Genomic DNA, 11,662 nt, shown 5'->3' on the forward strand with positions numbered 1-11,662 from the left:
CCGATTTGGGCCAGGAACCCATTATATCTGCTTGCAGTTCTAGTTTAGCTTTGTCTTCTATTTATTTTATGCTTTCAGGGGGTGACTCATATGTCATCCCCCAGAGGGCGCTGCAGTCCTCCAGTTCTGGATCTCGGTTCTGAACCGAACACGTCTGGTCCAGAGTTCATTGGGTCACAGATTAAAATCAGAGGCAGGGAATAATTATAAATATCATTTATTGTAAATCAATACAATCACAGATTCAGCTGATTGATTATACTTACTGAACAGTGAGTGACTCATGCAGTGTTGGTTTATAAAGTGGATAAAATGTAAAAGAATCAGAACCGACCCCGGTCCAAAATAAAGCTCCCAGGTTTTAGGACTTTAGATGATTTTATGTCCTTAATAAAGCACTAAATGATCAGATTAACGGATAATCTGTTGCCATTTAATGTTTCAAGAATCAGAATGAAAAGCCTGTGAAGCTAAACATCATCAACAAACGTGAGGAAGTTCTGGAAGTTCTCAGGTCCATGAATGACTCGGCAGATTACCCAGCTAGAACCAACCGAGCCATTTGGACCTGCAGGGAACCGGACCCAGGTTCTCCTGGCTCAAATATCTACACATTATTGCTTCAAATATTTTAATCTGACTGTATTCTTCACTTCCAGAAAACCAGACTTCATCTGAAGGTTCTGGGATAAGATTCTGCTTGGTTCTGTTTGGTTTCAAAGGTCACTAAGCAAAACATGGTGAAAAACTTCAAACTTAATGAGCTGTAAAGGTGAGAAACCTCAGCAGAGTGGAGGTGGCGCTGCTCAAGGCGGATCCTTCCAGATGTTCTGGTCGGATCCATCAGACGGCCTTGCCCAGGATCAGGACGCTCATGAAGAAGAACATGATGAAGAAGAGCCACATGAAGAAGCGGTCCATGACCTTGGCAACCTTCCTCCACTCGGCGACGCGGCGCTGGGCGGTGCGCTGGTCCTGGTATGACCCGGCGATGGACTCCACGCTCTGCAGCAGCCGCTGGTGCTGGCACACACACCTGGTTCTGACCCGGATCTCCCTCTGGGTCGCCCCGCTGGCTGGCTGCTCTGCCTCTCTCTCCTCGGAGTGATCGATGGTGACCAGCAGATCCTCCTTCCACACCGCTTCCTGCCCTCCTGCCTGCTGACCCCCCTCTTCCTGCCCCCCGGGACCCTCCTCTTCCTCACCCCGCACCCCCCAGGCCCGCCCGTTGACGTCCCAGCTGGCTCCTCTTCCTCTGTCGTCAGACCGGCTGTGGGACTCCTGCCGGGACAGTGGCTGCTTCCTGGACGGCACCCCCCCCAGGCAGCTGGCCCCCACCTCGCTGACGAAGCAGATCCGGGCCAGGAAGTTGAGGACGAGGAGCTCCGCCCACTTTGGGACAGGCCGGGCCTCGGGGCCGCAGTGGTGGATATTCATGATGAAGATGGTGAGAGCGGTGGAGGCGGTGACCATCGTCATGGTAGCGATGTAGTACTTCCCTGGTGGGACACAGACGGGTTACCATCTGGACTCAAAACCAAGTCAGACTTAAAGGGCTGGTACCATGTCTTCCAGGCACATAGTGCCATTTTATAGCTCAGCAATTGTTATAAAAATATTAAGTATAACTTAAAAGAAATGCTACTTCCTTACTTAACGCCCTGAAATTGGGCCTCTGTCTCTTTAAGAATTTCCTCCTCTCTCTGAAGCTCCGCCTCCAGGAAGTCATCCCAATATGGCTCCTCTATTAACAATTTAAGGTTTTTACCAGCGTTGCTCTGAGAAGTAGCTCCCAAATGAGCTCAGTAGTTCCACCAGCTGTTTACTAATTGCTGCTGGCTAGTCTGAAGGAGCTGATCGGGGGAGGAGCTGTGCCTTCAAGGCGGGGCTAGGTCCACCCAGGCATTTTTCTCAGCTGAATGGTTGCCATGAAGATTAAAGGATTTCTCACACATGAAAGAATCAAACCAGCACAACAGGGAAAACATTAGAACATGATGAAAGCTGACTTTACGTGATACTGCCCCTTTAAACAGAACCAACCCTGACCAAAGCTAACTGACAGATTATTTTTCCTATTTCATTCATATGGCCATCACCATGGCAACAAGGTCAAAAAGACATGTATTTACTAAAGCTGAATATTTATTAAGTTTGAACCGGTTCCTGACTTCAGCCTGCTCCTTTTCTTTTCCCTCCTTAGTGTGTGTGTGACAAGGTGTGCGTGACTCGATGTGTGTGTGAGACTCGGTGCGTGTGTGAAGATTTAAAGCTGCTGCTGCTGGAGCTACCCGGTGCTGAATGGATCGGCGGATCCTGAGCGGTGATTGGTGGATTCGCTGACAGGAAGCATCGACCCGCCGGCTTCCTGCTGATTGCTCTGCCACAGTCATTATGGCTGATCTGCTGACTCAGCAGGATTTAAACTTTTCCTGGTTCTGCTCTGATGGAGCGACCTGATGTGGATCCCAGCCAGGAATCTAAATCCTTTAATTAGGAGCAACACCTTCGCCCCCCAGCAGAGCAGTGCTGGAGGCTTTATCCATTTATCTGGAAGCCGTTTCCTCCTTGGAGTCAGACTGAAACGCTGCTGCTGCTCATTAAAACTTCCCTCAGAGAAATTACAGGATTCAGTGAGAAAATAACTTTATGCCTCCAGGCAGGTTTATCAGATAAAACTGCAGCATCTCTGTTCTGTACAATTGATTCTGACCTATAATAATGTGGTAGTTAGTGGTAATAATGTGATTATTAATGTGATTAAACTCAGCTGTTTTATTGTTACAAGCTGACATTAACTCTCTGCCTGGATGCAGCATCAGCTTCATCTGCCTGCAGCTTTAACAACAAGCTGCAGGCTGTTGTTAAAAATTAGATTAAAAAAACAGTTTTTTATCTAATAAAGAATCATAGAAATGTACATAATCTCACTGCATCACATTAATTTTCATATTTATTTCTCCTGCAGATATAAAAACCAGAGAGAAATATTAACATTTCTACCTGAGATAATTTCTGAATAAAACACCACAACATACTTCTTTTTGTTGTATGGCAGGCAGTTTTAACATTAAAACAGTTTTATCTGTAATTACATTCTAGTTATCTAAGCGACGGCTGCTTAAGCCCGCAAAGAATTTACTGCTTATTCTTTCCAAAAAACACAAACGAACTTAAATGGCTTAGAAGAGATAAAAGTGCTGCTGTCGAACAACTTAAAACAATATTTGACTTTTAATAACTTTAAAATGCTATGTAAATCTGGGGCATTTTGACAGAATAATTATCAGTGACGTTTCCTGACTAGTCAGAATGTTCATTCAACATATCTGGAATAGAAAAACCATCTAGATTAAATATATCTACTTCATTAGAAGACATAGCAAATTATGACGAGTCAGAATTCCAGATATCTCTAAGTTAGTTTTGCTGAGTCATCATTCATCTGCACTAATCTAATATTATATATCTATGCTTAGGATATTGAATGATGGAGTCATTAATGTGCCTTTAATTGGAAGCAAAGGTAATCCATCTTAATTGTGTTTTATGTTGATGTTTGATAGCAGGCATGTTGAATCCTGCAGTCAGAGACGTTTGTTCTCTGCTGAGGTTCAGGACAAAGGAAACTCCTCACCGATCAGTGGGACGCTCTCAGACGGCGGCATGCTCTCAGCCACCAGCAGCTGGAAAACGGTGAGGGCCAGCAGCACCGTCACGCCCAGCGACACCTTCTCGCCCGAGTCGGCTGGTAGGTAGAAGCCCAGCGGCGCCAGGAAGGAGATCATCATGCAGGGCAGCAGCAGGTTGAAGATGTAGAAGGAGGCGCGGCGCTTCAGGTGCAGCGTGAAGGTGATGTCCGGGTATGGGTCCGAGCAGCAGCCATACAGGATCACGTTCTTCTTGGCCGGCATGCGCAGAACCTACGGGACAGGGGTCAGAGGTTGGTCACAGCAAGCCGGGCAGCAGGCGACCTGGCCGGTGACCTCTCACCTCCCACTCCACGTTGGGGACGAAGTCGGCCAGGTCGGCGCTGTCCAATGCGTTGAACAGGTCCATCTGGTTCCCGTTGTGGGTCCAGGAACCGAAGGTCAGGTGGCATTGCTGAACGTCAAAAGGGAAAAACGCCACGTCCACCGAACACGAGCTCTTGGTGATGGCCGGCTGGTCCCACGTCACCTGGCCGTCGTTACGCAGCACCACGTTGGTCTCCATGGAGCTGGAGAACTCATCGTCCGCACTGCGGAGAGGTGAGGGTTAAACCTCAAGGAAATTCCTCCCACATGCAGAACTCATCATCCACACTAAAGACAAGGAAGGGTTAAATCTGGAGGAAACCAGGGCCTGAAGACCACAAGCACTATCCATCCTACAGTAGACCCACCCTCTATTCCTGCCCCTGCAGTAGCCCCGCCCATCTACAGTAGCCCCACCCACCTGTTGTAGAGCACGATATCAGGCCTCCAGACATAGTTGCTAGGGATGCGTATGGCGTCCAGGCCGTCGTACTCGTCACTCCTCCAGCTCAGAAAGGCGTCCATCCACACCTGGCGGATCCACAGGTAGGTGGTCAGGATCTGGTTCCGCTCGTCCTGCAGAGAATGGAGCAGTGAAGTTGGGGAGCCGCCGAGCGTGTGCAGATGGCGGCGGCGTGGTTACCATGTCGATGATCTGGGACAGAGTGATCTGCAGCGTGACGTTGATGACATGGTCAGTGTCGTCCACCGGCCGCAGAGCGTTGGTGTAGTTGGAGAAAAGGTTGTTGAGCAGCTTCTGGGCGAAGCGGCCATGGGCCGAGAAACACCCTGCAGACCGGATTACTCTGGATTAGTCATGCTCAAAGGCTTGGTTTATAACTTTTTCTCATGTTTCTTTAATTTCTCTTTTCAAACGTTAAACTTGTTTCCAGGAGTTTCTGTCCTCTGATCTGATCGTGAATCTTTTCTAATCCGCAGCGCTTCCTGTTGCAGCTGATGCATTCCCACCTTAATTAACCTGATCATCACCTCAGCCTTAATCTGGAACAGCAGGATTACACTAATCCACTCATTAATGAGGAACAGGATCAGATATCTGATTCAACTCTTTTAGAAATTAAAGTTGTTTAGCATTCTTTTTATGAGTTCACATTTCTGTGTTATGTTTTTATTGGTTGGATGCCTGCAGCTGCAGACCAATCAGATGAGAGACCCCTGCAGGTGATCCATCAGAACCTGATCTCCAGTTCTTCCCGTCTCCCCGTCTGATCAGAGGAACTTCCTCATAAGGGTTGAGGGAAACTGCAGATCCATAAATCAGGAATAAAATCCAGTACCAGCAGCAGAACCAGGTGGGCCTGCTGAGGTTCTGTTGTGAGCCCAAAGCTGCTGGGTTCCAATGAAATGAGGTCCAGATGAATTATAACTAGAATATGAATGAATCTGCTGTGGTTCTGATGGAAACAGGAATAAAACCCAGTGAGTCTCTGTGGCTGTTGGAACTGAACTGGGTTCTTGTTCGACCCGGTTCTGGTCCGATTCATGTTTCATTGAGTTGAGCAGCAGCTCGCTGAACTAAAAAGGAGCAGCTGCTGCAGCGCTGACCTTCAGATTCCTGAGGACAGGAGACACTGCTGCTCTGGACAAACATGGACATGCTTACTGGACCTGGTTCTGGCCCGGTTCTGGCCCACCATCTGCACCAGCTGGGGCTGTTTGTCAGAACCTGGCGGCCTTTAGCGCGTCTGGGAGATAATCTGAGACAGGACGCCTCCCATGTCTCTCTGGGCTAAATATTTACCTTGTTTAGGCTGATTCTCTCTGGCGGCCGTCTTGCCTCTGGGGTTATTTACCTCCAGATTAGATCAACTTCCTGCTCAACTTCCCTCTGTTTACCTCATTTCTAACCTTTATTACTCAGCGTGCGCTTTAAATCTAAGGACCAAATCACAATCTGAATCAGATACAGATCAAAGTCACCATAAACATTTATTTGTGCTGCATTACATCATGAAGTATTTGCTGCTGCCTCATTAATAAACCCCAACGTCTGATTGGTTCAGTTGACTTTAGGGGAACCAATCAGGTGAGGCCTCACAAATCAACATCACGATTAGTCCTCAAGTCACAACTTTCACCCAACAATTACCAATAATTTAAAGAAACATTTTATTTATCTACTCATTAAGGGGAACTGGATGAATCTGATGCGTCAGGAGGCGTGAAGAGGGCCGGGAGCAGCAGGCGCAGTGGGCGAGTCTGATCAGAGGCTCTGTCTGTCGCTTCTTTCTTCAGCTTCAGAGAAACAATCCTGGGTCCAATGAAATCACCAGAACCAACTTCCTGTTTCTGTCTGAACTGAGGAGGAAACTCTGGTTCTGCTGGATGGACAGACGGCGGGTCCAGGTCCGATTATCTGGTTCTGAAATGATCTAGACACCAAGCTAATGCTAACCTGGGCGGACCTCAGCCGTTAGCATCCCATAATAATCCATCATCATCACTGGATTACAATAATAATAATAATTACTATTATTAATCATAATATTTAATAATAATATTAATATAATAAATACTGTTATTATATCATTAATAATAGTAATAAATAATAATAAAGCTCATGGTTTCACAGTAAGCCAGTTCTTCCTGTCCCTCTGTTACATTTGATGAACTGTGGGACTGGAGTGTTCTGGTCGTTTATGATTTTTCTTATGATTCGATCCTCCAATAAAACAATAGATGTCCATAAGCGGCTTCCCCCTCAGCATGATGCTGCCTCCACCGGATCACCAGCTGGGCTAAGATCCGCCCACACTGGAGCAGAACCCACCAGAACCAGAAGAACTCGGCTCATTAAGCTCTGCTACTTGGAAGGTTCAGGTCCAGAGGACTAGTGGACCAGAACCGGGTCACAGAAAACCAAAGCAGCCAGATAGAACTGAATAAATGTAACCAGAGAGGATATGGAGAACCTCCAGACAGGTTCTGGTTCTGGTTCTGCTGGATCAACTCAGTGAGCCCAGATTGAAGGTTCTGGTTCTGATGAGAAGAAGTTCTGCTCTGATGCTTCAGAAGCTGCTGGAATCTGGACCGGACCAGGAGGTTCTGCCTCACTCTGACTGTTTACAACCTCTACCTCAGGCTGTTCAGGTTGTTCCACTACGTCTCACTGCCCAGCAGAACCAGAACTAGAACCAGTCTGTAAAGGTCCTGACTTCTGTCCTCCAGGTGGGACGTGATGGACTCGTCCAGAACCTCTGCAGAACCGGCTCAGTTCTCTGAATAAAGCATTAGAACTTTGTGTCTCAGTTTCGAAGCCAGTACCAGTAGAGGATCCGGTTCTGGTTCTGGTCCAACCCGAGCGCAGACCCACATTAAACTGTTCTTACCTGGAAGCAGCAGCAGCAGCAGGACGGCCGAGGTTCTGCAGCAGAGCTCCATCCTGGTTCTGATCCGATAGATGGAGTGGGTCCAGCTTGAGGAGGAGAGGGAGGGGAGGGGCTGAGGCAGAGGATGGTGATGAAGGTCTGAGCGTGTGCAGTAGAGCTCTGGTCTCTGATGTATGAGCAGTCGTTAGTGCTCCACCTGCTCTGCACAATGTTAGGACAAAACTCTGCAGGACACCATCCACTGTCCCTGGAGGACAGACCTGGTTCTCTCCACAGAACCAGGTCTGGTTCTGCTGACCCAAAATCATCAGTCAGTTCCTCTTTGATCCAGTTAAAGGAACCAGAAGATAGACTGCAGTTCATCTGTTTCACAATTGAATCAGATGAACCGATTCAATATGGTGAAGATTTTTGTCTGAGCATTCTCAGTTCAGATCAGTTCAGTTCATCAGTTGAGTTATTTTATCTATTCATTCCAATTGATCCTGGTCATCAGTGCAGTAAGCTAAATTCATTGTTCAGATGAGATTAAAAGTTTCTAAGGAAACCCAGCAACATGCTCATCATGCAGCTCTACTTCTTGTAGAACCTACCTGTCACAGTCAAAGTCTGCAGAGGTTTGTCAAAATGTGGTGAAGCAGGAAGACAAGCTGACTTTTTCTCCTACTGCTCTCCAGTCTGCATTATCTGCTGTTATTCCAGCTCTTAACTTTTTGTTTCCTCAGTTATTTCTACACCTGCTCTGTGTTCCGATTGGCTGATTCCCTCCTGGAGGCGGGGCATCAGCAGTCATGATGCTGCCATCGCCTAATCGTTTTCTGTCTCCTGCTGTTAACTTTTTATAGAAAGTACTCCTGGTTCAGTTCTTCTGCTCTGTCAAATCTCCAGTCGGGTCAGACGGTCTCTGGTACCGACCCGGTTGTGGTTCTGCTGGAGGTTTTTTCTTGTTAAAGTGAAGTTTTTTCCTCTGTACTGTCGCCCCCTGCTGGTCAGGATCAGCTCTGCTGGGTTTCCACAGAAACTTAACTGATTTAATATTCCTCCATTAAAATGTTAAAATAGAAAAATAAAATAAAAATATTTTCATGAGAGCAGAAGATCAAAGATTCCTGCTGTGAACAGAACCAGAACCAGAACCAGCTGAAGGTTCTGATCCAGTTTCCCAGCTGCTGAGGTACGGAGTATGTGACGTCAGCTGAGTGTCCAGCAGGGGGCGCCAGAGACTTTTACATCAGCGGGATCAGGTTCAGCTGCTGGGTTAGGGTTACCAGGCTGCAGGTCAAAGGTCACAGGTTGCTTTTGGGTGTTTCTAATATTTATATATTGATTTATTAATATTGATTTATTTGCTATGCCTTCTAGAGTTGTTATTTTTAAATCTAGTTTGCTGTCTTGCACGATGATGATAAATGAATACTGCCTCTGATCTGATGGGCAGCAGCACCAGAACCGGGACAGAACCAGAACAAACAGCAGAACCAGAACATAATCAGCATTCTTCATCGGGTTGTTTAGCCTCTTCAGGTCCTTGATTCTGGTTTTGGTTCTGTTCCGGACGGTTCTGGTTCTGGTCTGGAGAACCTCTGGAGGTAATGGTGTAAAGAAGTACTCTAAGTCAGAAGTGTCAGAGGAGCACTGTAATACAGACTGCTACAGGAGGCTGTTCCTGCCCCTCACTGAATGATTTGCATTATAACATCTATAACATTTAATTTTCCTTTGGGATCAATAAAGTATTTCTGAATTGACCAAATAGGATTAATGATTTCTAAGTATTCATGTTTCAGTTAAATGTTTATATGATATAAAGTTTTACTTTGATTTAATGCTTAAGAAATAAGTAGATTTGAATGTAATTGCTTGATAAATTATATGGGACGTTATGTGTTCTTTCACTTCTGAACATTATGTAATGCCACGCCCCTTCTCTCTCATTGGCTGAGCGGACCGTCACTTCAAACTGATCCAACCAATGGTAGTGTCCGGCTCAAGATGCAAACTAATACAAACTAACCGCCGCCATGTTGTGTCTCCGCGGCCCGGAGGGACGTCCGGTCGTAAATAGTAAATGACGGTACCGCCCGCTGGGCCGCTGACTGGACCGGACCACAGCAGGACGCAATGAGCCGCCCGTCCTCAGCCGGAGGTGGAGGACTGGGAGCCGGTAAAGCAGGTGGGGGAAAGCACGGAGGCTCCGGAGGCACAGCTTCTGCCGCCGCCGCCGCTGCCGCTGCCGCCGCCGCGGCCGCAGCAGTGGCAGCTACCGCCGGTGTGGGCTCCGTCCCCGGCTCGGGTTCCGCCGCCGCATCCTCCGCCGGTTCGCTGCCGCATGCCGCGGCTCTCCCCGGTCAGTCCCCGGAGCTGACGGCGCTGTTCGAGTGCCCGGTGTGCTTCGACTACGTCCTGCCGCCCATCCTGCAGTGCCAGGCGGGTCACCTGGTCTGCAACCCATGCCGCCAGAAGCTGAGCTGCTGCCCGACCTGCCGCGGCCCGCTCAGCCCCAGCATCCGGAACCTGGCCATGGAGAAGGTGGCCTCCACGTTGCCGTTCCCCTGCAAGGTAAGGCACCGGACCGGTCCGAGCCGGGCTGGGCCGGGAGACACCGATTACTCCGCTCGACGTTTCCACTGCATGCGCGCGCGTCGGGTGACGTCATGGGGATTCCTTCTGAACCAAAACAAACCTAGAGTCTGTACCCGTCTGGTTCTGGTTCTGGTCCCTCAGGAACCATAGACAGGGTTCAGTGTGATCCTTATTTGGAATAAATGTTATGTTGATCTGGTTCTGGAGCTGTTTGGGTCAGGTTCTACCGCTCAGCCTCAGTGTAACAGAACTTGCCATCTCTGGTTCTGTTACAGACACATTAAAGTTGAAGTGGATTGGACTGAAATCTGAGTCCTGACCTCTGACCTGATCTGGGTTCTGGTTCTACACATCAGCAACAGAAGGGTGTCCTCTTAACGCTAGGAGATTTTTCTCATTAAAAAAAGCGTTTTTTTATAGTTTCATGTTGTTTTTTCTGGTAAAATTGTCTTTATTCTGCTAAAATTTAGATTTTATTCTGATAATCAAACTTCTGGCTCAGAAATAAAAAACAGTTTTTAACTATATTTTACATTATTTATTTGTTTTTAGAAAAGAAAGTGAGGGGAAAAGAAATCTATTAAAATGTGATCTGGTTGGAAAAACTCACTTTTTATTTTTAAGCAGCAGAACCAGAACTTGTTCTCAGCTGTCAAACCCAGACATCCAGTTCTGGTTCTCTTCTGGTTGTGACCCGGTTCTGGCCCGTTGCCCTTTCCCTGCAGTACTCTGGTTCCGGCTGCCTGCTGGTCCTTCACCACAGCCAGAAGGCCGACCATGAGGAGCTGTGTGAGTTCAGGCCGTACACCTGTCCCTGCCCTGGAGCCACCTGCAAGTGGGCGGGGCCTCTGGAGGCTGTCATGCCACACCTGATGCACACACACAAGTCCATCACCACACTGCAGGTCAGAACACACACTCACATACACGCATGTCTGGAGTCCAGTGAGAACCAGCAGAACTAGTTCTACTGAACACCTGGAAACTGTTAATCATCAGAATAACCAATCAGTAAACTAATCAATATCTCCCTTCAGATATCCTGATTCTGACCAGAGGCATGTAAACTTCTGAGTTCATGGAGGGGAAAAAACTGCAAACATTCCCAGGTTTTTGTACGAACTGGTTGTGATGGTTCCGATCAGAACCCAGACGACTGGTTCTGATTGGACTATAAATCAATAACAAACGCTTTAAAGACGTGATTAATATATGATCAATAGATAAAACATATATGATCAATAGATAAAACATCTGAATGAATGTTCAGTATTTTCACTATCTCTGATCCCAAACTGTACAGCATTCTGGGAGATGTAGGCTTTAGACGCTTAGCCTGGGTCAACTAACTCTCACTTTCTGGTTCCCTAGCAACAGCCTGTAGGGTAACAGACAGTTTCAAATTCCCCCTAATTTTGGTTGCCTAGCAACAGCCTGCTGTGTGCATGGCGCAACAGCAGTTTGAGGTTTCTCCACTTTGCCTCAGAATTGCTTTGAAATCAAAACATGAGCTGTGTCCGAATTCAGGGTCTGCATCCTTGGAAGGACGGATTTGTAGGCCGATTACGTCATAGCGTGGCGACAAGGCCTGTCCGAATTCAAAGATTCCTTCAAATGCGTCCTTCTTTTCCCCAGATTTGAAGGATAATTCATAGCGGGCTCCAACTGGGTGTTCAGGCAAAGCGTCAATGACGGTGAATAGCAACAAATTAT

General features: G+C 47.3%; 2 protein-coding genes across 3 annotated transcripts in view; one reads left to right on the forward strand and one right to left on the reverse strand.

The window, feature by feature from the left end:
* Positions 1 to 201: 201 nt before the first annotated feature.
* Positions 202 to 9,213, reverse strand: LOC106938858 (neuronal acetylcholine receptor subunit alpha-10-like). Its single transcript, XM_015021046.1, has 6 exons — positions 7,367 to 9,213; positions 4,660 to 4,805; positions 4,438 to 4,592; positions 3,994 to 4,240; positions 3,638 to 3,923; positions 202 to 1,499 (listed from the first exon to the last, which is right to left on the reverse strand). The coding sequence occupies exons 1-6, from the start codon at positions 7,416 to 7,418 to the stop codon at positions 844 to 846; spliced, it is 1,542 nt and encodes a 513-aa protein (XP_014876532.1). The 5' UTR covers positions 7,419 to 9,213; the 3' UTR covers positions 202 to 843.
* Positions 9,214 to 9,374: 161 nt separating this feature from the next.
* Positions 9,375 to 11,662, forward strand: part of siah2l (seven in absentia homolog 2 (Drosophila)-like) — a 12,707-nt gene continuing 10,419 nt past the window's right edge. Inside the window, exons 1-2 of one of the 2 annotated variants that reach the window (XM_015021051.1) lie at positions 9,375 to 9,925; positions 10,675 to 10,854. In XM_015021051.1, coding sequence (XP_014876537.1) covers positions 9,488 to 9,925; positions 10,675 to 10,854 — 618 coding nt within the window. In that variant the 5' untranslated portion in view covers positions 9,375 to 9,487. The remainder of the gene's footprint in view (positions 9,926 to 10,674; positions 10,855 to 11,662) is intronic. The other variant, XM_015021050.1, reaches the window with a different exon arrangement.

Source organism: Poecilia latipinna, unplaced genomic scaffold, assembly GCF_001443285.1.
Source record: "Poecilia latipinna isolate Pla-1442-1.1 unplaced genomic scaffold, P_latipinna-1.0 Scaffold2714, whole genome shotgun sequence".
Classification (NCBI taxonomy): Eukaryota; Metazoa; Chordata; class Actinopteri; order Cyprinodontiformes; family Poeciliidae; genus Poecilia; species Poecilia latipinna.

Excerpts from the sequence above, each read along its gene's own strand:
- LOC106938858 (XM_015021046.1), bottom strand. The coding sequence starts at position 7,418 with ATGGAGCTCTGCTGCAGAACCTCGGCCGTCCTGCTGCTGCTGCTGCTT. Across the intron at positions 4,593-4,659 it reads TGTCCCAGATCATCGACATG|GACGAGCGGAACCAGATCCT; the intron begins GTAACCACGCCG and ends CATTCTCTGCAG. Across the intron at positions 3,924-3,993 it reads TCCCCAACGTGGAGTGGGAG|GTTCTGCGCATGCCGGCCAA; the intron begins GTGAGAGGTCAC and ends CCTGTCCCGTAG.